Source organism: Trichoderma camerunense (assembly GCF_050948025.1).
Source record: "Trichoderma camerunense strain CBS 138272 chromosome Unknown V8C40scaffold_25, whole genome shotgun sequence".
NCBI classification, from domain to species: Eukaryota; Fungi; Ascomycota; class Sordariomycetes; order Hypocreales; family Hypocreaceae; genus Trichoderma; species Trichoderma camerunense.
Genome location: NW_028145345.1, coordinates 112,369 through 135,731, shown reverse-complemented (window position 1 = coordinate 135,731; position 23,363 = coordinate 112,369). Strand labels below are relative to the sequence as shown.

The 23,363-nt window shown below is 49.9% G+C and overlaps 6 protein-coding genes across 6 annotated transcripts; 2 read left to right on the top strand and 4 right to left on the bottom strand.

Annotated features, from left to right (window-relative positions):
* Positions 1 to 59: 59 nt before the first annotated feature.
* V8C40DRAFT_257554 (GMC family oxidoreductase) lies at positions 60 to 2,159 on the bottom strand. Its single transcript, XM_083218521.1, has one exon. The coding sequence runs from the start codon at positions 1,929 to 1,931 to the stop codon at positions 300 to 302; it is 1,632 nt and encodes a 543-aa protein (XP_083067889.1). The 5' UTR covers positions 1,932 to 2,159; the 3' UTR covers positions 60 to 299.
* A 1,461-nt stretch (positions 2,160 to 3,620) lies between these two features.
* On the top strand, positions 3,621 to 5,771 carry V8C40DRAFT_257551 (aldehyde dehydrogenase domain-containing protein). The gene has a single exon (XM_083218520.1). It carries the CDS (start codon positions 4,093 to 4,095, stop codon positions 5,617 to 5,619), a length of 1,527 nt encoding a protein of 508 aa, XP_083067888.1. The 5' UTR covers positions 3,621 to 4,092; the 3' UTR covers positions 5,620 to 5,771.
* Positions 5,772 to 6,649: 878 nt separating this feature from the next.
* On the top strand, positions 6,650 to 8,745 carry V8C40DRAFT_257550 (uncharacterized protein). The gene is made up of 2 exons (XM_083218519.1): positions 6,650 to 6,841; positions 6,915 to 8,745. Exon 2 carries the CDS (start codon positions 7,295 to 7,297, stop codon positions 8,462 to 8,464), a length of 1,170 nt encoding a protein of 389 aa, XP_083067887.1. The 5' UTR covers positions 6,650 to 6,841; positions 6,915 to 7,294; the 3' UTR covers positions 8,465 to 8,745.
* Positions 8,746 to 14,669: 5,924 nt separating this feature from the next.
* Positions 14,670 to 15,727, bottom strand: V8C40DRAFT_283785 (uncharacterized protein; the record flags this gene model as incomplete). The annotated part of the gene is made up of 2 exons (XM_083222032.1): positions 14,670 to 15,484; positions 15,547 to 15,727. The coding sequence occupies 2 exons, from the start codon at positions 15,725 to 15,727 to the stop codon at positions 14,748 to 14,750; spliced, it is 918 nt and encodes a 305-aa protein (XP_083067886.1). The 3' UTR covers positions 14,670 to 14,747.
* A 1,719-nt stretch (positions 15,728 to 17,446) lies between these two features.
* On the bottom strand, positions 17,447 to 18,396 carry V8C40DRAFT_278029 (uncharacterized protein; the record flags this gene model as incomplete). The annotated part of the gene is made up of 2 exons (XM_083221025.1): positions 17,447 to 17,870; positions 17,948 to 18,396. 2 exons carry the CDS (start codon positions 18,394 to 18,396, stop codon positions 17,447 to 17,449), a joined length of 873 nt encoding a protein of 290 aa, XP_083067885.1.
* A 1,660-nt stretch (positions 18,397 to 20,056) lies between these two features.
* On the bottom strand, positions 20,057 to 20,290 carry V8C40DRAFT_270746 (uncharacterized protein; the record flags this gene model as incomplete). Its single annotated transcript, XM_083220214.1, has 2 exons — positions 20,057 to 20,121; positions 20,182 to 20,290. 2 exons carry the CDS (start codon positions 20,288 to 20,290, stop codon positions 20,057 to 20,059), a joined length of 174 nt encoding a protein of 57 aa, XP_083067884.1.
* Positions 20,291 to 23,363: the final 3,073 nt, after the last annotated feature.

Below are 23,363 nucleotides of genomic sequence, written 5' to 3'. Positions count from 1 at the left end.
ACAAGCCTGGGTGGAAGCATTATAGAATACATATGTACGGATAGAGTGTAATATTTTTGCCATCATCAGCCAACAGCGGCCCTTAGAACTAAATGCATTCAGATTCAATTGAGATAACATTTCTTTTCTTCTACCTAGGGGATATCACTATCGTAAGACGTCAAAAACAGGTGGCGACGAACCTATCGCGCGGCAGTTCAAACACCACAAGCGCTGCTCGTCCCTTTTAATCTACCATCTAGTAAATACATCTATGCCAACTCCGGTTGTACTCCGTCCAATGAAATGTGTAGATTTATCTACAGTCTCGACGTCTTGGGCTTCCAGCCCACTTCCATGGCAATCAGCTCAGCCGCCCGCTCACCAATGGCCAGCACCGTAAGCATGGGGTTGATGGAGGGCATCTCCGGGAACACGCCGGCGTCGGCAATGCGCAGCTTCTTGATCCCTCGGACCTTGAGCTCGTGGTCCACGACAGCTGTCTCATCCTTGGTCACATCACCCATCTTGGTGGTACCGGCAGGGTGGTAGACAGTGTGGGCAGCACGGCGAGCGTATTCGCTAATCTCTTCGTCGGTCTGCACCTTGGGGCCGGGGGCGACCTCTTCCTTGAGCCACTCCTTGAAAGGGCTTTGCTCGGCAACTTTGCGGGCAGCCTTGATTCCAGCGACAAAGGTGGCGGCATCGTAGCCTTCGGGGTCGGTAAAGTACCGGAAATCCAGAGCCGGCTTGACTGCCGGGTCGGCGGAAGTCAGATAGATGCGGCCGCGAGATCGAGGCCGAGGAATGTTGGGAGTCATGCAGAACGCATAGCCGTCGCGGATCCTTGGATAACCTAGCCGCTCAGTGTTGAGTGTAAAAGGAATCTGGTAGCAGTGCATCATGATGTCGGCGGCATCTCCGTCCTTGCCGGCAGCGTTGGTGGGTTCTCGGCGGATAAAGACACCGGCATCCGAGTCCATGGTAGTCTGGTTGGCAGGAACTGGCGTATTGAGCTCCCACATGATAATCGTCTCCGGGTGATCAAGCAGGTTCTCGCCAACACCGGGAATATCCTTTACAACGGGAAGTCCCAGACCCTCGAGTTGCGCGCGAGGACCAAGACCAGAGTGAAGCATCAGGCGAGGTGTGTCAACTGCACCAGCGCAAAGGATAATTTCCTTACGGGGCTTCAACACCGTCTTCTTGCCCGACGCCAAGTGCAAGACGATACCACTGGCAACATCATTCTCCACCAAGATCTTGGAGACGTGAGCCTCGGTCAGGATAGTCAGGTTTGGTCGCCGCTCCTCGCCACGCAGGATGGGGTGGATGTAAGCAACAGAGGCGCTGCTTCGGCGACCGTTGTCTGGGTTGTACGAGACGTTGAAGAAACCCGCGCCCTGTGTGAGCTGGCCCTTTTCACGGATCTCGGTGTTGAAGTCGTCAATGACGGGAATGTCGAGAGCGGAGGAACAGGCCTGGACCCAATCCTTGCACAGCTGGTTGCGGTGACGGGCGTGGACAGGCTGGAATGTGTTGCGAAGGTTGTCAATGTGACGAGTGACATTCTCAAAGGTCCAGCCTTTGCAACCCTGAGCAACCCAGCGGTCCATGTCGTGACGGAAAGGACGGAAGGAAATGAGCGTGTTGTGTGACGAGCATCCTCCAAGAACCTTGGCACGAGAATGGCGGATATGGCTGTTACCCATGGGCTGCTCTGTGGTGCCGTAGTCGTAGTCTAGCTCGCCGCCCAGCAGGCTCAGCCATTCTCGCAAGTTGAGGACGTGGTTGAGGTTAAAGTCGGAGGGACCAGCCTCGATGAGAAGAACACGGAGCTCGGGCAGATAGCTGGAGAGTCTGGAGGCAATCACGCAGCCTGCAGTGCCTCCGCCAACGATGATGTAGTCAAAGGCAGAGCTGCCATTGCTAGGAAGGGAGCGGGTAGTCATGGTGTCGTGCTTGGAAAAGATGGATGAAGAGGGATGTGTCTTGACGTGGGAAGAGCAAGTCTTTAAGTAGTCTACTGCGGCGTTCTCCTGAAAGTATAAGACGCACGCATGGAAGGCAAATCCAGATCTGGGTTCACAGAGTCAACGGGCTTGAAACAGGGTGTCTGTTGTCTATTTGCCAAGGCAAGGCTGTGATGGAAGGATGTCTGTATCCAGCAGAAGCAGTAGCCTCGAGATCAGGCGGACAGTGTGACAGGAAGACGGCGATATTTATGAGCACAATGGAACAGGAACAGGCGAGTCAGCCTCGACCTCGTCCACCTCCAGCCAAAGCCACCTCCACGGTACGAGCAGATACAAAGTCGCCATTGACGCTAACGGGCACGGCTGGCAACGGACTCGTCAGAAAGAAGTATTGGCTTGTTTTCGCATGTTTGCGGTGGAGTCTGCAATCAGGATGAAGTGAGCGAGTGGGCTGAGGCGGACGGACATTCCACACAGAACGCAGCCAACAGAAGCACGCGAGAAAAAAAAGAAGAATCTTACTCCCGCCTCGCCCAATCGAATCGATCTTCAGGGCTCCTGTCAAAAAGAGCCGCTGGTTCGGCGCCATGGTTTCTGGCTTGGCTGTGGCATGGCGTCTTTCCGCACAGTGTGTCTTGTCGTGCTTGGGATGACGTCAAGGGATGCTGCAATTCCCACCACTAAGCCGAGGATTCCTTGGTTGGCTGCACGGAGTAAGTTCTCGTACGAGTACCTGCTCGTACATATGCCAAGAGTGACATTTGCGCGGGCTCTGGATGGGTTTGTGGGCGTCCGTTGCGGGGGAGAGGCTGGCGGATTGTGCTGTTTAGAAGCCTTTTCGAGCGTTGGTTAGTGAAGATCATGACTATTTTGAGGCGTTTGAGGCCAGGCTTAGCTGATTGATGCAGGAGGGCGGAGTGGGGCATGGAACGAGAGACGGGGCTAAGTTGATCCGGGCAGTAAAGCGGGAATTGATTGGCTGAGACCAGGATATGGATAGCGATTGGAGTGGATAAGCGGGGCTAATCGTACTGGGGTGTCCCACTTGACGTGAGTACGTACTCATGTACCTTGAAATCTGAACTTTGTTCTACATCGAAAAGCCATGTTGCTTGCATCGAAGTTTTTTGGCTTCTGATCGGAACAATTATTGTTACGGTGGCTGCATGATTTTTACAAGCGTAGCCCGGGCTGTATGTACTAGCAGAATTTGATCTCAACTTTTAGTCATAATGTGGCTTAAGGCGGTCTGTTGTTTTCTTCAGCTGAATCCACGGTGTTGATGCGTCTCGTTGATTAATACGAGCCCCCCGGATCCGAGCCACCCTATATCATCACCACGATAATGTTCCTGATTGATATCCAGATTAAACTAACATATCATTGATTCATGGTAATATTACTCCGTATATACAACCATATTTACACCATGAATCTCTTCTCTCTCCTTCTCATACTGTCAAAAGGCACCTCGGCCTCTCCTGACCGATCGTGCATATCCACTCGCATCTTTGCCAAGCCGAGCCGGCACAATCAACTCGGAGCCCCCACCGCCGGACGGGGATGTTTAGCATCTCTCACTTTTCAGGATCCATCAGTGACGTATGGTCCTGTCTCTTTTTTTCTTCTCCTGCTATTTCGTTCCCTCTACTCCGTACTCCGTATCTTACGACTAGTTGCCGGATGCAGGTAAATGCTCTCACGACGGACAGTAGCGTGTCTTAGCAGTCGCTGAGCCCCAGACAACAACGCTGAAGCCCCGTATCCTCCCCACAACGGCCTGTAATGCAAACGGCGTCCCTGACAGGTGAGACAGCGGCGAATACAGTGTAGATTCCGTCTCGTCTCAAATCCATTCAATTGGTAATGGCACCAACATTGGCCAACTTGACTTGTCATGTCCTGAGCTAGTACTCGTAAAGAACAATCGCCGTCGTGGCGGTGGAGTAGTTGGTACATGTACATACTCGTACTTGTAAAACGTCCTGCTACCAACGGAGTTCCCCGTGCCTGTGCTGGTACCGATTGGAGCCAAGATCGACGTCACTGTCCAGCTCCAACTTCAACTCGACATCGCCAAACTTGAAGCTTCAAGGCGTCAATCAATTATAGCCTGTGACAGAACATCGAGTCCAACATGACCTTTTCAAAAGAGATTCACACTTTCCACTCTGGAAAACCCCAGCCGCAATCCTCGGGGTCGCACACCTTCCAATCTCTCGATCCCAGCACCGCCAAACCACTGGCGACAATCTACACCACAACACCTTCGCAGCTCAATGACGCCGTTTCATCTGCTCACAAGGCTTTCCCAACATGGTCGCAGACGCCCGCTCCCAAACGCGCTGCCATCCTCCTTCGCGCTGCCGCCATCCTGAGGGAGCGAAACGATGCGCTCGCCCGCACGGAGATGCTCGACACGGGCAAGGCTTGGTCCGAGACTTCGACCGTTGATGTGGTGACTGGGGCCGATGTCCTCGAGTACTATGCACACTTTATTGCCAATAGCCAGCCTGGACAGCACACTACCCTGCGGCCAGATGCGTACGTCCTCACCAGCCACGAGCCTCTAGGGGTTTGCGCGGGCATTGGCGCCTGGAACTATCCCATTCAGATTGCTCTGTGGAAGTCTGCCGCCTGTCTCGCCGCTGGAAACTGCATGGTCTACAAGCCGAGTGAAGTGACGCCGCTCCACGGAAACACATTGGCCGAAATCTACGTCGAAGCTGGTCTTCCACCTGGAGTATTTAACGTCGTCTACGGTGATGGCGCCAGCGTGGGAGCTCCCCTCGTCGCCCACGAAGGCATCGCCAAAGTCAGCTTCACTGGCCAGGTCAGCACAGGCAGCAAGGTAGCCAGCGAGGCTGCCAAGGGCATGAAAGGCATCACCATGGAGCTGGGTGGCAAGAGCCCGCTCGTCGTCCTCCCCGATGCCGACGTCGACGAAGCAGCCGATATTGCCATGGCAGCCAACTTTTTCTCCACTGGCCAAGTCTGCACGAATGGCACCCGCGTCCTTGTCCCCGATACACTGCTGCCGCGCGTGGAAGAGGCTCTCGTCAAACGCTGCCGCGAGGGCATCCGCATGGGTCTGCCCCAAGATGAGACGACGAATTTCGGCCCTGTCGTCAGCGCCGCTCACCGCGACAAGGTCAACATGTACATCCGACACGGCAAAGAGACCGACAAGGCCAAGGTCTTATACGATGGCGCTGTCGACGCGCAGAAGAACAAGCCGACACCCGATGGATACTGGGTTCCGCCAGTTATCTTCACCAACTGTACCGACGATATGCGCATCGTTCGCGAAGAAATCTTTGGCCCCGTCATGGCCGTCTTACCGTACAAGACACAGGGCAAATCCCAGGAGGAGTGGCTCCCCGAGCTGATTCGCCGCGCAAACGACACCAAGATGGGTCTCGCAGCCGGCGTCGTTGCTACAGACCTGAGTCTGGCGCAAAACGTCATTCGGGAATTGCAAGCCGGCATTACCTGGATCAATACCTGGGGCGAATCTCCGGCCGAGATGCCCGTGGGCGGGTGGAAAATGAGCGGCGTTGGCGTAGAAAATGGATTCGAGGGCATCATGGCGTATATGCGGGTCAAGAGCACGTTGGTTCAACTGGGTAAAGGGGCAACAAAGGGGCTGTTTGCCAAGTTGTAACTTGATCTTGGGGAAACTTTTCACAAGACGGCGTTATCATGGACAAGGATGTAAAATCTGGGGAGCATATAGCTATTAGACAGCGATTTTGTTACAATCCACTTGGACGTTCCTCTGACTTCTCAGACAAGCAAAATATCAACTCTTATTGTATATGTAGAGACGTATTGCCTTTCACCAGTATGGTCCATTGAAAAGCTGGTGTTTCGATATGCGATCAGATAGTGCGTGCTTCGTAATATGGTCAAACTTAGGATGGTCCCAACGCTTTGACGCTGAGCAGCATCTCCAAGGGACCCTCGAACAGAAAGTATTCTTTAAAAAAGGAGTTGCTGGCCAGGGAAGTTGGGACGCAGAGTGTCACCAAAGGGGTCCCTTCCAAAGGAGTCACATGCCCACTGTAGCAGCGCAGACCCTTCAGATACACAGAGCTAAGACCCATCATCGCAAACTCTGCCTTTGTCGAAGAAGTATCAGGCTCCATGTTGACTACTAGGTACCTAGTGGTATTGTTGGCATTCGGCTTCTAGACATCGTATGTGGGAGTATCTAGAATCTTGTCCTTGGGGTGAGTCCAGGAACTTTAGAAGTAATCTGCATCAGCTACTGGGACGGTCCAGGCGTGTGACTCCCTCTTGGTGCCCTTTCTCACTTCTGAGATGGACCTCTCCTAATCCATTTCAGCATTACAGATATAGGGATGAACATACTTCATTCGATCAGCTCAACCATCGAGCGTCTCTTGTAAACAGACAACCAATGGCCACCTCGCCCCCTTTCACGGTTACGACCAAAGCAATACAAGCCGGACTTGTAAAAGAGAGTACCAGTGCCGGCTGTAAAGCTATAGGAGAAATTAACTATCTGTCTATCGCCCTCGGCCATATGGCCGAGTGGTAACCGCCATCGTCGTTAGACTTGGTCGGACCAGCTGTCATCGTTAGATTCAGCGTTCAAGTCCTGGGTCATGACTTTAAACTGACCCCCTTCTCTTCTTTTTTTTCCTTTTTGCCCCCCCCCCCCCTTTTTTTTTTATCTCATTCAACCGTCACTCTGTCGTTTTTTATCCTTTTATTATGTATCATCATGATTCAGAACGACGATTGAAAAGTTGTGATTGGGGATTGTAGGAGTCTTTACTACCAAGAAAGGGGGGGACCATTGGCGTAGATTGTGGTTCCAGAAACAACATCAGGCGATAGCGACTGAAAACCAATTCAAGGTGTGCGAGAAATCAGTGACTCTATATTTCGAGTCGATTTATTTGGGCCGGTTTAACGCTGATAGACGCATAGACACAGTCGTGCCGCGATATATGACGGCAAGCCCCTGCTTCTGAGTCGAGGATGAACACCCGCTCCGCCAATCTCCATCCTCTTGGAGGCAGCAGATTCCGAGGATCCAGCTCTTTTTGCGTCAAGACAAGACGTTCCGAATGGAATTACAGTCGCTGCCAAAATCTTCTTCTTCTTGTTCTTCTTGGTCACCTCTCTGTTCAGTAATTTGGCAGCTGCCTCACAGTTCAAATTCTACATATTCTGCTGGCGCTCACCGCAAACCCGTTGACGCGTCACGAAGAGGAAATTTACGCGTGCCTTACGTGTGAGAAATCTTTTCTCTTTCTCTTCTCAACTCTCTTCTCCCAAGCATCTCGCACTACACATGCAACGCCGCCATGATGACGGATGCTGGACTCGTCCCTCACGAACCCAACATCATGGGGTTGAAGCAGGAGATTGATGAAGACAAAAATTCATCTAACGCAGCCACAGCGGATACGGCACTTGTTTCGCTTTCCCGTGAGCCCAGCATTACGAGTATGGAGCCGGAGATTGACGACGATGACGAAGGCTTACCCGACGCTGCTACAGCAGAGACGACACTCGTGCCCCTTGAGCTGACCATCGCGAGTCTGGACCTCGGAAAAGACGACGAAGATTTCGCAGATGGTATTGCATGCGTACAAGCATACTGGGAACAAGCATCGCAGATGGACGCAGAGACGCAGGAGCAAATGAGACACCTCATCATTACCAAGCAGTTTGCTCTCAATCTATCCGCACGCCAATGCATTTCTAAGCATCGACTGTACCGTGGCTTGATCGGAAAGGATGAGATGAATACGTGGCCCATCTACTTGATGCTCAAGGCAATGTACAAGGACCTGCCACGCTCCTATATGCGCAAAATCCGCGCAAAAGGATTTGATGTCGAGCCGGAGGACCATACCAGCGATTACATGGCTGCATATCCCGACACTATCCAACCCCGAATCTTCGACACGGATACAAGAAAGGGCAGAGAGTACAGAGAGATGTGGCCAAGGCTGAAGAACACCCCCACCATCTACCGAAAGTCGAGAGCCAAGAACGACAAGCAGTCCAACAGCAAACAGTCCAACACAACTGCGACTGAAGCAACGGTGAAGACGAAGCCAGCGACAGTTGCGCCTCAAACCTCAACTTCGACTCGCGCTACATCGACCCATTCTGGGCCAACAACGAGTGCCACACCAACTGGTTCGACTGAACAACAGTTGGACGGACGTGGTACGAAACGTCCAGCGCCCGATTCGACTACCGAAACCCCGACGAAGCGATCTTACACGCAGGAGGACGATTTCGAGTTCAACAGTGTCTTGATGCAAATGACTTTGCCAGGGGTTCCTAGCAGCGCGTCGACCAAAGTCGACATGGTTTTGGAAGTCGCTGACTTGAAAGAGGAGATGACCAAGATGCGTCAACAGACGCAGATGTTTATGAAGGTTACCGCGGACGTTGTTACCTCTATGAAGACGGAGATTGAAGACCTCAAGGAGGAAATCAAGGAGCTGAAGAAGCAATAGGGGATATGAGAAAACGGTGGAGAAGATAGAAATAATGGGAGAGACAGAGAACTACTTGGGGTTTTAGCATGGGATGGGTATCATTCAATCACGGGGAAATTTGCTGGGCATAGATGCTCTTACATACATCTCATTAATGCAATTTGGGTGTTTTTTACACAACATAGAAGAACTTGCATATACCTTGGGTCACACCCAGTGACGCCAAGCAGACACGCCCATTTGTCGATAGTTGATCCATACATCAAGGTGCTGGAGTGACCACCAGTTCAGAAGTGAGAAAGGGCGCCAAGAGGGACTTGGCTCTGTGTACCTGAATGGTTTGCCCTGCTACAGTGGGCATATGACTCCTTCATATGGAAGACAACCCTATGGTGAAACTCTGCGTGATGCGGAATGGTTGTTGGCTTGTTGTTGTCCAATTTGCCCCTCCAGATCAGACAAAGGGGACTCCTATATCATGACCAAATATCTCACACGATTGATTCCTCACGCGAGCCTACAAACAAGACGCTGTGCGTCAGATATTCAACTCATTCTGATTGCCTAGATATCTAGTTCTCAGAGTATCTGCTACTACCACTACTCTCTGCGAGTATATGTTATTTCGCTATATTATTCTAGTAAATGCTATATCACTCTAGTATCTGCTACTATCGCTATAGCTTTCTAGTACCGCCGCTATTGTTCCATTGATCTAGTATCAGCTACTATTGCTACATTCCTCTAATAGCTTGGCATCCTTCACCTCATGCAATGGTAAGCTTACAGCTTTATCAAATCTCGTCCATCAACTCCAAGGGATCACGTAGCAGCAGCTTCTAAAGCCCTAAGCAGCACGATTAGCTGGTCAAGCAGGTGAGTGGTCCGCTGACATCTAGGTTCAAAGCGTCTTTGAACATCTTGGAGGACAGTGTTGCAAACGTATGGCATTCCGAACCGCCAGTATCAGGGAGAGGTCCATTAATTACTCATAAAACGACAGAAGAGAGTAGCTTGGGTGCGTTGCCAACTGATGGCCAGCCTGACGCGTCACTAGGCATCGCGCAGTGATTCATATGCTGCTCACTTTTCTCTCGCTTTCTACTGGGAATTTTGGCTAACCTACAGTACATTTAGAGATTCAATGAAATATAGCTGCGTTCAGCCAATGATTGTGACATTTTGGGGATATTCGGATCCAGTGGTTTAAAAGCCAAGAAGGTCTGAGACTGGAGTTGGTCTGTTTTCTTATGTTATAGCTCGAAGGACGGCGATACCCGCGATATACGCATAAATACATCTCATTGCTCTATCCTCCAAGTTAATTTCCCACCAAACATTTCTATTGTAGAGAAGCATATTGGCATGCTGACAGGTAATACCCTTCTCTACGCCCAGCGGCTATTTAACCAAGTAGCCTAACTTCTAAATAATCGGTGCTCAACACAATGACGGACAAGACATGGTGTCACAGCGACGCCAAAGTCTACATATTGTACATGTGTTTATACGTATAGCAGGTCATTAGTTCGCAAGCCGCGTAGAAACCCGCGATAAAACTCTGGTTTGTCACAGCGTTAAATACCCAGGACCACATTCCCCTTGTGCTCTTCAAAACCAATAGTCGAGTCATCATGGATCTTGAACTGGGTGGCAACAAGAGGCAATAGAATCGTGGCTCCTTGCCCTTTAACCCAATTGGGGCTTACCGATACTAAGCCGACATTCTGTGGTGCATCTGTTTGACGCGATGTATGGGTAGATGGCCTCGATGGACCAAGATTGCGGTCCAGTTGCCCAGGGCATCTTGACCCCTGTATAGTCGCAGCGGAGCGTAAACCTGAACCCGAGTCAAATCTAGGAGGGGTAAAGAGACGAGCTGACGCTCGTTGGTGGCGGCAGACTGGGTGTTCTGGGCTTACCCCCTTATCGCCCTTCCAGGGCCCCTTCGAGTACATATGTAGGCTTGTCGAGTTGCAATGTACTATGATTCGGGGGGAACGCCAATGTAGGCACCTGGGTCCGTCCTCAACCTCGAGGCATCGGAAGCACTATGGGCGCATGAATACTGAACTATCAGCCCCTCATTATCAGCCCGAAAATCTCGAATAGGGATTTCAGTAGAAGCCTGAGGACCACTGACTGGATACCTCCGAATGTTGGAGACGGCGTTGGCTCCCAGCACGTGGTAGAGGAGGAAAATGGTATGGAGGTCTATACCATTGACACATCGATATGACGTTGTAGTTTCTCCTCTGGAGACGATGTGATTGGAAGTCGCGTCAAGCAATATCGAAGAAGTGTCGTACAGTAAACGAGATATTGTAACATGGCAGGTCTTCCGTTGAGATTTGTAGTCGGAGATTCCCTTTTGATGTCAAAGTCAGCGATGCCTAAGCATGGTTTCGAAAGGGAATTAGAGACGCCTTTGCAAGTGAATAGTCGAAGGATAGAAATGATGACTTAACTCGAGGGAGCTTGAAGATGGACGAATGGAGCTCGTAACTGGTGGCTTTACCGGAGGTAGCCATACGGTCTTGGTGATGATGGCTCGAGCTGGGCGAGACAAAGCAAATGGTCATACAACCAGGGACGGGCACGTGGACCGAGCTGGCGAGGACAAGGGTGGAAGATGGTGGGAAACACGCTGCACGAAGCCTTTGTATGCATCATCTGGTGACACGAGAGGACGATTCCACCAGCAGCGTTTGCATCTTCAAAGTCCTAGAGGTACCTGTAGAACCTGTAGTACCAAGGTAACCTGGCCTGTGCTACTGCTATTAAGCTATAGGGGAAATTATGTCTCACTCCATCAACCACTCGGCTTGGGATGGCCGAGTGGTCACCGTCCTCGTAAGAGGCGGTGTTTCTACCGTCCTCGTAAGAGGCGGCAGGTACAATCCCCGTCCTGGGTCATGACGTTAAACTGACCCTTTTCCTTTTTTTTCTTTTTGCAACTCTTTCTGTTTGTTTCTATCTTGCTGAAGCATTACTTTGTAATTTTTTGCCCTTCCTACCACGTACTATCATCATGGAGAACGACAATGAAAAGGTTGTGGTTGTGGATTGTGCAGTGGTGAATAAACAACTGTTGGTCGATGGGGAGCACAGTGAATGGATGGGCAAGTGGCAACTGTTACACAAGGAATTTTTTTCCTCCTCCATATAAAACACCTATTTCCTTGCAATATAATCACCATGCTCCCATTTGCTCTTTATTTCTCTTCCGTCATTCATCAGATCTCTGCTTGGCCACCGACTGTGACCATATATGTTCTTGGCTCCCCTTGTCTCGGTAAGCTCAATGTTTTATTCCGCCAGATTTTCTGAGCTTACGAGGGTATTTGAAGCTGAAGGCTAGACAAAGAGATGGCTGACTTTATCTCTGCTCGATGTGTTTAGACTCTCGACGTTCCAGAAGCCGACTCTATCGATCGATACCTTTGCCACACAACGAAACCCTATATCCACTGAGCTATACCGTCATGACGCCGCATCATCGAGGAATCGCGATTTCAGTTTTGTAGCCAAAAAAGAATTTCTGAAGGGCAGCAAACCTGTCGATAACAAAGGCTTGGTGTGTTTATGTTGGCAATCGCTACGATGTGAACCCTACAATGGAAGTTGAATCGAGAAGCCCAGATACGGCGCTCTATCTGTCTTTTGGTAGAGCTGTTTGTTTGGGCTTCTTGATTCAGCCTCCATTTGGGGTTGCCTATCGTAGTGATATCGGCCTTGAACCTCACAGCAAGTGTTTGTTACGCCGCTTCAATTTCAATCAACAGACAAACAGACAAGATCGCCTTCATCAGACTGTTCATCAAGTCAGCTGGGGGGGAGGGTTGCCGCAGCTTTTGGCCGGGCTTTACCATTGACATCTCTCTTGGAAAGAGCAATGGGGGTGATGGTTTTGACATTATCTACAAACGTAAGTGAGTGAGTCTTATTGGTCATTGTTTTGGAGCTGCTCTAATTATGCTTCGTTTCTAGACGACCGAGTCCCAAAGAAATACGGGAGCAGACGATACGGGCAAAACACAGCGCTCTCATCGACGAGCAGTCTGAATTCGCCGAGCAGCATCTGGAAGAGCCAGTACACTTCGACCGACTAAAAGGGCCACACGTCTTCCTACAGAAACGAAGCACCAGCATGTTAATGGATTATACTGGTGAGACCAACGCGTCTCTACACAGACGATAGGATTGAGAAATAACGCACCCTTCAACTAGAGTATTCATGAAGCATTTGTGAATCACACCTCTGGCATGAGCCCAGAGAAATATTATTTAAAACCTCCCAAGTCAACTACTGCAGCTGCCGTGACACTGAGCGAGCTATTTATGCACCACGAAGTTACAGGTATATAATACATTGTCGATGAGGTCACTTACTGGAAGAGAAGTTCAAAGACTAAATCGCCAGCGGCGTAGACTTTCTGACGGACATGGTAAGGGCGGCCCGCAGAACCTCAACATTCATGAGTGGTGAAACAGCGGAAGCCTCCCTCACGTGGAGAGGAGCGTCAATAACGACTCAACCCGATTAATCGCTATGTATTCAGGCCAACCCGGCGGGACCTCCTCATGTTATCCTCCACGACTAGGATTATGATGGCCTTGTGATGGTGGGAGAGAGCAAGTGGAGTTGGGAGGAGGCCCTCCCAAGAGGAAGAACATTATACGGTCGAGCAAAATTTTCGATTGAAGCCCCTGACAGAAAGCGAAAGGGGAACCCCAACGACCGATACGCTCTCGATAATGGATAGCGTATGAGATTAGAAGAAGTGTGAGCTGATGGTCTTGAATTCAACTATGAGATCAAAAACAAACTTGCTAGATACCTCGAGGTCACCTACTCGAAGAGACACCAAGACCAAATTGCCAACGCCCTCGACTTCCTCATAGACATGATAAAGACAACTTACGCTGCCAATGTGGAGTTGATCAGCCGCCATCGAACAAGGCCCAACCACGATACCATCTCGGCCATGCTTCTCGCCGCCGTTGTCGATTCTTTCCAAGACCACAGTGCTGACAAAAGTAAGCCACTGGATCTCTCTTTGAGAGATTTACCTGAGCATATACCCACTGGATTACTTTGGGATCACTCATGTGGTGGTCAGGCAAGTACTCATAGCCGTTTGCTATTGCTCTGCGCGCGATGGATGCACGCATGAGTCTCGTCTCTGGGTGGTCTGTAAATATAGCCGCCGTTACGTCCTGAACAAAGTGATGAGGGTCGCATGCGGATTGGCGAGGGGGGCCTGGAGCAAAACCCCCATTCAGGAAAAGTGTTTGGTGGATTCCATTAAAGCAGTTGTCTGACATGTTGGAGACCTAGATGAGGCAGGTTAGAACTTGATTTGGTTACTAACTCGAGATCATAGTGGTCGTCATCCTGGGCATAACTGAAGAAGTTGGCCCCGGCTTCACTACGGACCAGAATTGACTTAACGTTATATTCAGTCGGCAGAAGAGCCGCCCCCTTGCATTCGGGGACATGTACGTTGTGGTGTTGTTGAACGTAGGAAACGGATGTATTGAATAGACTAAGTTCTAGTAGATACATTGTATGTTTGTTGTTGTTTATATAGATGTATTGACGCCACCATAAATAAGCTTCCGAACAACCTTCTACCTGTGTGTCTCTGTTCCTTCCAACATGTGGGACGGCCGAAGCCAGCTCGTGACCCGGCTAGCAGGTAGAGGGGTCCTTCTTTCTCAACCAATAACACTATTATTGACCTGAAGTGATTTTGTCCAGGACTGCTACTATAAATTGATGCTTTGACGCCTTGGAGCCTGGTTTCAACTCTGACCATCTAGGGTACACGCAGATGCGCCACGATATGTCTGTAATGAATGTACCGCTAAATTGGATAATCTCAATTGTGTTGAGCCACATAAGGCCTCACATACAGATGACCGGCCGTGGGTATGTGAAGTGTATAGGAAGGACTTTAAAACTCAAGACAATTCCACGTATCGTCAGACATTCCATGCAGACGAGAAGCTCTTCCCATGCGAAGACTGCGATAAATCATTTAAGCAGAAAGAGGCGCTTGTTTTGTACCGAAAAGACGCCCATCCGGAAGCAGGGATTGACGCAGCGTGCGACAAGTGTGGGAAGGCTTTTGAGTCACTGAGCAAGCTTCGCTAGCATATAAGCAGGGTTAGGATTTACATCTAGCATGGAGACTTTCCTATTACGAGACTTACCATTTTTTTCGACTCCAATCAACTTCCCGGTTCCAGAAATCGACGCTGTATGGTCGACTTAAACCAGCGCTGAGCATCAGCATCATCTGGCTAGGGCCGACTCATCTGCTGGTATGTCTTCCACATCGAACTTCCCATCCGGCTCTGGCTCCTCTTCAGAGTTTTGAAATGTCCTATCGGACTTATACCCTTCTGAGTCGACTTTAGCATGAGAGGGAAGCGAGTAATTGACCACAGGAAGAGTTGAGAGACGAGTTGACTGCCGGGAAGCACTCGTTGGTGTTGGCAGACCGGGTGTTGTAGGCTCGTCTCCCCGAGGTCTCTTTGGAGTTGGCGTATCCAACTGCGGCAGACTGTGCTTGGGTGTAAACGACAATGCCGGGGTCCTGGTGGCGGGAGCAGGGGCCTGGGTCCGTCTTCTAATCTGTCTGCCAGGCCCATTGTATTCATACCGCCTCGAGTAATCACTTTTCAGAACTGATAGCAGCTGACAAAAAGAGACGTACCCATGCTCCAGGGAGGGGAAAGGTTCTTGCATGTGGCTCTTGACAAACCGGCACTTCCAGCCTGAAGCACAGTAGCCATACGCCTCGAATGCAGGACACTTCCTGCCGAGAGCTTTGACATCTTCGCGACGGCCCTCGCTCAGGTATTTGCGTAGATCGTGGCACATCTTGCACCCATCACCGTACTGGCATTCCTTTGGCGAGAATTCTGCAGAGTAAGCCCTGCTGTTGCATAGGGGAATAGCATCGTCAAATCTTCCAAATGAACGATCAATGTTCTGGCCCTTTGCCTTCTTCTTTCCTTTCCTAAAAGCTGAAAAAAAGGGGGGGTAAGTGTCCCATATCGTACAGAGATTGTCCTGTTATGAGACTTACCATTAGGATTTTCGACTCCAATGAACTTCCCGGCTCGAGAAATCGACGCCGTTCGGTCAACTTCAAACCGGCGCTGAGTATCAGCGTCCCCCGGGCCGGCAGGAAAGGTCCCCCAGAGGGCTTTTGTCACAGACAGCCTAGTTGTGGACCATCCACTGATTCCATTAGTGTCTTCGTACATAACATCAATCAAGAGTAACATACGATCATTTGACCAGCTGGAGAAGCTCCGTCTGTGCTTGAAGGCCGATCTTTGCCTCTGCCGTCTTAAGTTCCTCTCGCAGGCGAGGGTCTACCTGTACATCGGCGGCGGAGCAGGCTGTAACGCATTGTCGTATACGCTCACAGCAGGCAATTACACCTTCTTCTAACTGTGAAAAGACTATTTTGTCGATAGGCTATACAACTGTTAATGATGGCTGAGAAACACTGAGAAGAACCAAACTTACAATAATGAGACCGTCTCTTGAGAGAACGGATCAAACAAGCACCAGATATAAGCCGTCTCTTGAGAGAACGGGTCGAAAGCCGTCAAATAAACATCGTCTCATGAGAGAACGGCGCTCCGAGGGCAAAAAAGACGAACACTAGTATACGTCGGCAATTTGACAATCGACACGACAGGGACAAAAGAGAGACAAACGGCGCAATTGAAGAACGCTTTTCAAAGGTATAATGGCTGGGGACCGTGATTGAAATCATAACGGCAGAATTTTCGACAGACGAGATCATTTTTTATTGAATCTGTGGGCTCTTGGGCAGTAAAGTCGTTCCTTCCTCCTTTATATCTCCCACGGTCATTCTGCCGGATTCGCTATCGATACAGGTCCAGGTACATCGATTCTCGTTCAATCTGGCTCACAATGACAATTGAACAAAGAAAATATCTCTTCGCGCATTGGTCATTAAGATATTTGTAGTTTGCGCGTGCTATTACAAATCGGTCTCTACTGGCAAACTCCATTGCCGCAAAAGAAGTTGTTGGCAACGAGGTTCTGTTATGATGTGGTTCGTCTTGGAGGCATAGGAGACCCCACGAGTTCGAGAATGCTCATACCGAGACGTCTATGCGAGGGCTCTCGCTAACTGGTAGTGTACTAAAATCCAGGGTCAGCATGAACAACCACCAGATAAAAGCCGTCTCATGAGAGAACGGACCAAAGCCACCACCAAATGAACACCGTCTCCTGAGAGAACGGGTCGAACGCCAGGAATATGATACCGCTTCGAAAGAGAACGTGTCAGGGAAACCGCAGCACCGTGAAAAAAACTGGGAGGGGGCACCAATAAAAAAAAAATACGGGAAGCAAATAGCAATCTCGTAAAAGGAAGACGGGTGGTGGGGGGGCAGAGTTGTTTGTGGACGACAAGAAGTACAAAGGCAAAATCGTCGTTGGACGCTGTATACTCGTGAAGTCTACGCCTTATGCCATAAGTCGATCCACAATCAGTGCACGTCGTGCTCCAGTATGCCCTGGCGGCAGCCCCTTGCTCTTGGTCATTGGCATATTTTTGGCTGAAGAAGGTCTTTGTCGGCATGCTCAAGTCGGTAGTGGTTCACAAAGTATCTAGCGATGTGAAATGTTGCTGCACATTCTTCGCATTTGTATCAGGTGGCAGTACTATCTATGCCGAGGCTTGAGACCCATGGCGCAACAGGTACCAAACGAATATTGCATAATGGGGATGGCAGGATGGGTGTAAGTCCCTTGCCTGATTTACCCTTCCATATCTCATTCCCAACCGAAAGGCTAGACAACGCAGTGCCTACCAATTAGCCATCGTTTGGCGGCCGGCAATGGACATCTGCCTCCTAGTGAGCCGGTTGGTGACCCATTCGAACCGTGTCAATACATCTTTTTCTTTTTCTTTTTCTTTTCGTATAGCGCAGAGGCCCAGTTCAAAGATTCTGAGCTTCGTATCTTCCTGCTACCGACAGTATAGAGATCGAACTCCATAGAGAGTGTGAAGATGGTCGCATAGACTCAACCATGCCTGCCTCAGTGCGAACGTCTCGAGCAGGGAAGAGCCGAGAAGGCCGGTAAATCCATTCTATCTGCAGCTCCTGTTGCCTGGCGAAATGTCTGGCTGTGAAGGCTTGAGGGCAATACCGGCAGCGGTTCGGATGGAGCTCTCTGCTTGTTCGTTTGCGAGTATTCGCTGTTCGTTCGGCCAACTTCTCTGAACTCATCCTCTCGTCGTTTTTAGCCACGGCCGTATCCGTAAAGCTACCGACATCCTTAAAGATTCTGGGTACGATACGGCATCGGCCAAGTGGATTTACGGCCATGGCACTGAAGTCGAGAAAGTTGCAGCTGTGCAAACTTTCGTACATATGGATATCTGAGTCTCAAGTCGACTATACTTGAGATGGTAATCTTTACAACCACCAGCAGAGTACTGGGCACGGATATGTCGGCCCAGCATTTGGGTCACTTGAAATGGAGCCGTTTGGGGGGCCAAATCGGTAATGACTTTGACAGCACTGTCGTTGAGAACGCTCGAGTGGAGATGCGAAGGGTGATCATCAAATGGCGCTCTGAGTCCTTTAGTTTCAAGTTCTGCCTCCCTCGCTGTCGTGGCTGTCGAAATACTGCTTGGGTTTTCACCAAATTCGCTATTGGCGGCATAGTCGGATGAAGCGTCCAGGGAGAGGCCTTGCTGCACCAGAGGCCGCAGGTGAGGAGGCAGGTGCTGTACAAACGAGGACTTGTTGGATGCACTCCGTTCTTCAGTCGAAGAGGCCAGAGAGTGTCTGTCTTGGCCAATGGAGCCTCGCAAATGGGGAGGGAGTGCCCGGCTCGACGACGCCTTAGAGGCAAAGTACTCGGAAGGGGCGCTTCCGTCCATAATGGAGGCTACTTCGCCATCTTCCAAGCCAAGCGATGAATATCAAGTAACAGGACCTCGGAGGCCTAATTTATAGTCAGTGTATGCCACCATTCGCGGTACCAAATGTGGGGGTGGAGGCTGGGGCACAGATGCGCAAGGCGCAGCTGATACTGGAGAAGCTGGGAGAGAAGGCTTGAAGGGAGAATCCAGTGCTGATGCTCACTCTATTGCATGAAGTTATAGTGGCTTTAGAGATGTAGCTGATGATGGCGCAGCCCCTGAGGGTCGCTCGGGCACCGGTGTGCAAGGCGAGACATGAGTTATCGAAGAGTAGCAACTTCGTCTTCCACTGGTCGCGATGAAGCTATTGCAAGGTGCGGCACGAATCGGATGAACGGCGGATGAAAAGTCCGATGGGAACCCTGATGTCCTGGGCCACGGGTGATGGCAAAAATCATCATGCCATTTGCAGGTAGCGGCTCTTCCAAAATCCAGGTATGGTATGCAATTGTATTCGTCTCTCTGTGCTTTTCTTTGTTTGTCCCAAGATAACTTTGGCGCTGTCAGCCGGAGACGTGCCCATTTGTGCAGTGCGACACCACCAGGCGGAGGTGAGCAAAACCCAGAGTGCAAAATGAATAAGTGCATATATTCCGCAATATGAGCACCTAATTAGCTCATCAGGTAGTGCATTTGTAAGAGAGGCCTATCCAGCCATCACCCGAATTTTACTATGGATAACTACCTATAGTAGCAGATGTTGGAGAGATATAGATATGGTAGTAGATAATTTAGCATATCAAACAATAGCGGTACCAGCAGATAGTAGCAGTACTAGCAGATCAAATCTTTTGCTCCCCCCCCCGACGAACCAGACCAGCGTCACAGTATTGCTCGCGGTTTACAGACTGGTCAAAATACACAATGTCCACGAGACTCCCTACGTTCTGACACAAGGTCGTGCTTTGAGAGGAAGCCAGAAGGGTGTTGGAGGCCAAATACCGACCGCGCCGCTGCTCTCAATCGAACATGCCATCTAGATTGGCGACCATCTCCAGCTGCGTCCGCAGATTCACAACTACAAGCTTCACAGCCAGCGTCCAACGCAAACTGTGCACTAAAACTCGAAGATTGGGAGGCAAATTCTGTGAAACGAGCACTCTGAGTCAGCTATGTAGGATTGGTTCTCACAAATATAAAAGAAGTACCTGAATACGGAATAGCAATACTAAACTACCGGTAGAGCGTAGTAGGGATAGTAGAAGAGCGTAGTAGGGATAGTAGAAGAGCGTAGTAGGGATAGTAGAAGAGCGTAGTAGGGATAGTAGAAGAGCGTAGCGATAGTAGCCGATATTTGAAGAATCGATACGCTGGTCCAATTTCTTCCCCTGCCTCTGTGGTTTGCAACCAATGCCTCTCCAGTGCGTCTGTCGGGGTGACGGCCTTGAAAGGAAAATTCGCTGTTCGATGATGTCGATCATCGTCCAACTTTACATTGTTGTTTTGTTGTGGTTTTCCATCCATGGTTTGGATGATTGGGATCGTCGAAAGGTTTGCCGTCTCCTTTTATAGTGCTACGTGCACCCTTTTTCGACATCCAACCGAAACATTAGTTTCTTGGTATCCGGAAGTGATGCCAGTAAACTCTGCTCAACCTGTTGAATCGAATAGGGAGACTCTAGAGGAATTGGATCGTCACTTTGTAGTCTTGCTTGGGACGATTGGACAGAAGCGTGCGGTTCCCTGATATTTGACAAAATATTAGTTGAGTTTTAAAAATAGAAAACAGACAACTTCACCTACATTCATGACACTTGCCAAAGCCGTTGTCCCCGCTATTGGCTCCAAAGGGGACTTTAATGGTGAAACCGAGCCAAGACGTTCGGTCATTCTCTCTGTGCACTTGAAGCATGGTGCTAATGAGCGGTGGGGAAAAAATCTGTTGCCGATGAGGAGCACGCATGGCCTCCACAAGTGAGGGTGGCACGGCTCGATATTGGTTTGTTGAGACATCTTGAGCTTGGTGACGGAAGAGGAGAGAGAAAGATGGAGGAAGAAACAACGATAAAAGGTTACCTCGCTCGTGAGAGACAAGGGACAAGAGAAGGGGGGAAGAAGATGATGAATCGAAAGAAAAGAGAGGCGAGGAGTGAGTTGTTGGTGTGTGGAGAACAAATGCTCGAAAGAGACGTTGTGTTAAATCCCGAGGAAAGAAGATCGTGTAAGAAACAACGATAAAATGTTGCCTTGCTCATGAGAGACAAGGAACAAGCAAAGGGGAGAGAAGGTGGTGGATCCGAAGAAAACAGAAATGGGAAGTTGGTCGTTGGTGTGTCGAGAACAAGCGCTCGAAAGAGACGCTGTGTCGAAAGAAGAACAAACGCTCGAAAGAGACGTTGTGCTGAATCCCGAGAGAGGAAGATCGTGAAAGAAACAACGATAAAAAGTTGCCTTGCTCACAGGGAGACAAGGGATAAGCAAGAGGAAGAGAAAGATGATGAAGTCAGAAGAGAAGAGAAGTGTGGGCGGCTGTATTCAAATCATATATTGTTTCCTAGGCGCGTTGCCAGCAAATGGCCAGCCCGACGCGTCATTGCTACCTGCAGGCATCCGCCGTGATTCGCGCACCGGTGACTTCCCTCTCACTGCCCAATGCGAATTCTGGCTAACCTGGATTGCATATAATTTGATAGTTGATCCAAGCTAGTCGCGTTCAGCCAGATTATTGCGACATTCTGGAGATGTTTGTCGGGAGGATCTGAGACTGGCCGGCTTTCTCACGCCATAGCTCACAGGACCGCGATGTACACTAGCTGTAGCTCATTGGTCTAACTCCATGTTAATTTCGCCGGGGGCTTCATGTTGTATAGAGAATGATTAAGCGCATCGGTCCCTTGGGGGCGTTTGGCAAGCGAAAAAGTACTAGGAATTGTTATTAGCTCGCGTAATTGCACAGAAGTGGAGAGCATGCACGGTCAAGACATGTCTACACTTGAATAGAATAGCCTGGTATAAAGGTGGTGGATGAGATTACTTACCTCTTAGAGAGACGCCTAGGTACCGAGATGGCAAGTCGAAAATGCACGTCCCCGAGGTCAGGTTTTGTGCTGCGTACTGTGTCGGTACGGTAAGCCATTAACATTTCAGGGTAGGACGAGGCAGAGACAAGGGAAACGAAGTGTAGCAGCAACGAATATTGCAATCCATGTCTTTGCAAGATATGTTGCCAAAGGATATCGCGTCTCTGTATTTGCCGACCTAAGACTGACTTGTTGACCGTGATTCACTCGATCTGGGCATTTGCAGATAGCTACCCGATGGCTGCAGAAGAGCCAGTGCGTCTAGCCCAAGGGTGGCAACCCATAATGTGACGATGGAATGGTCACGTATTTGGCAGCCGACGGCGTCCTCCAGATCTCAAATGTAAGGCTGCTTTGAATACTCGTATATGGTGTCCGTATTGATTGCCTGTTGTGGCTGTTGCAAATGTCTGAAAAGTACATGTAGTGGTTGTACAAAGGACACCAAGGCACAGCTCCTCGTTCAGGGTGATGGGGAAACCTCCAACGTCCAGCATCACCAAATCCTATCCATTCACGGGTCCCACTGTATACCCAGGCGCATCGGCCGAACTCGTTGAAATACACAGCGAGAGGTCAGCCTGACTTTGTTCTAGTATCTGCTATTATCGCTGCTTTCTTCTACTTTCTACTACTATTCCTACTCTCTGCGACTCCCTTCTACTATTGCTGCTCTCTGCTGCTACTCTCTTCTACTATCGCCGCCCTCTTTTAGTATCTCCTACTGTTGCTATTCCTTTCTACTATCGCTACTTTCTTCTAGTATCTGCTACTATCGCTACTCTCTCCTACTATCATTAATCTCTTCTAGTATCAGATACTATCGCTAATTTCTTCTAGGACGAGGATCGATACGACGAGATCCTGCGAAAGACAAAGGGAAAACAACCCCCCCGGGCGCGCCATCACATTTGACAACGAAAACGAGGATATGGCGGCTCTCACGAAAGTAATATACAGTATTATTGTGGGCTAAGTCTCTGGTGTCTAAATAATTCCGTTACGATCTGCATCGCTTGCACAAAGTCTGCCACTCGCTTGAACGGCTGTTCTTCTCCCCTGACACTGTTGGCGTGTGTTTTAATCTCCCTCCAGAGTTTGATAATGGAGTCATATCGCCCTTTGCCCACAGTCTTTTGCAAGTCCCGGAGTTGCCATTCTCCCCTGACACTGTTGGCGTGCGTTTTAATCTCCCTCCAGGGGTTAATGATGGAGTCGTATCGTCCTTTGCCCACAGTCTTTTGCAAGTCCCGGAGTTGTCCTTCTCCCCTGACACTGTTGGCGTGCGTTTTAATCTCCCTCCAGGGTTTGATAATGGAGTCGTATCGCCCTTTGCCTACAGTCTTTTGCAGTTCCCGAAGTTGCTTCAGTCTTGGAGCGGAGCTGTAATTCTCGGAGTTGTTTAAGTCTCGGAGCGGCGCTGCAGTTCCCGGAGTTGTTTGAGTCTCGGAGCGGCGCTGCAGTTCCCGGAGTTGTTTGAGTCTCGGGGCGGGGGTGCAATTCCCGGAGTTGTTTTAGTCTCGGAGCGGAGCTGGTTAGTTGGACACCTTTTCCCGCTGAAGAGGCTGTATTGGCCTGAAGTACCTTTCCAGGGCTCGCTTGCGCCAAGATTTCCGATTCCTCGAGTAATCAAGTCGCCAAGGAGAGGTATTGTGAGTGTGCCCACGCTATAAACTTCTTCGTCGACTCGTTGAGGATGGCTCGCCTCACAATGCGGCCGTATCTGGCAATGTTCCGGAGAGAAGTCGCCAAGGAGAGGTATTGTAAGTGTGCCCACGCTATAAACTTCTTCGTCGACTCGTCGAAGATGGCTCGCCTCACAATGCGGCCATATCTGGCAATGTTCCGGAGAGAAGTCGCCAAGGAGAGGTATTGTAAGTGTGCCCACGCTATAAACTTCTTCGT

What these genes read in the sequence shown, in the direction of transcription:
- V8C40DRAFT_257554 (XM_083218521.1), bottom strand. Translation starts at nt 1,931, where the DNA reads ATGACTACCCGCTCCCTTCCTAGCAATGGCAGCTCTGCCTTTGACTAC.
- V8C40DRAFT_257551 (XM_083218520.1), top strand. Translation starts at nt 4,093, where the DNA reads ATGACCTTTTCAAAAGAGATTCACACTTTCCACTCTGGAAAACCCCAG.
- V8C40DRAFT_257550 (XM_083218519.1), top strand. Translation starts at nt 7,295, where the DNA reads ATGATGACGGATGCTGGACTCGTCCCTCACGAACCCAACATCATGGGG.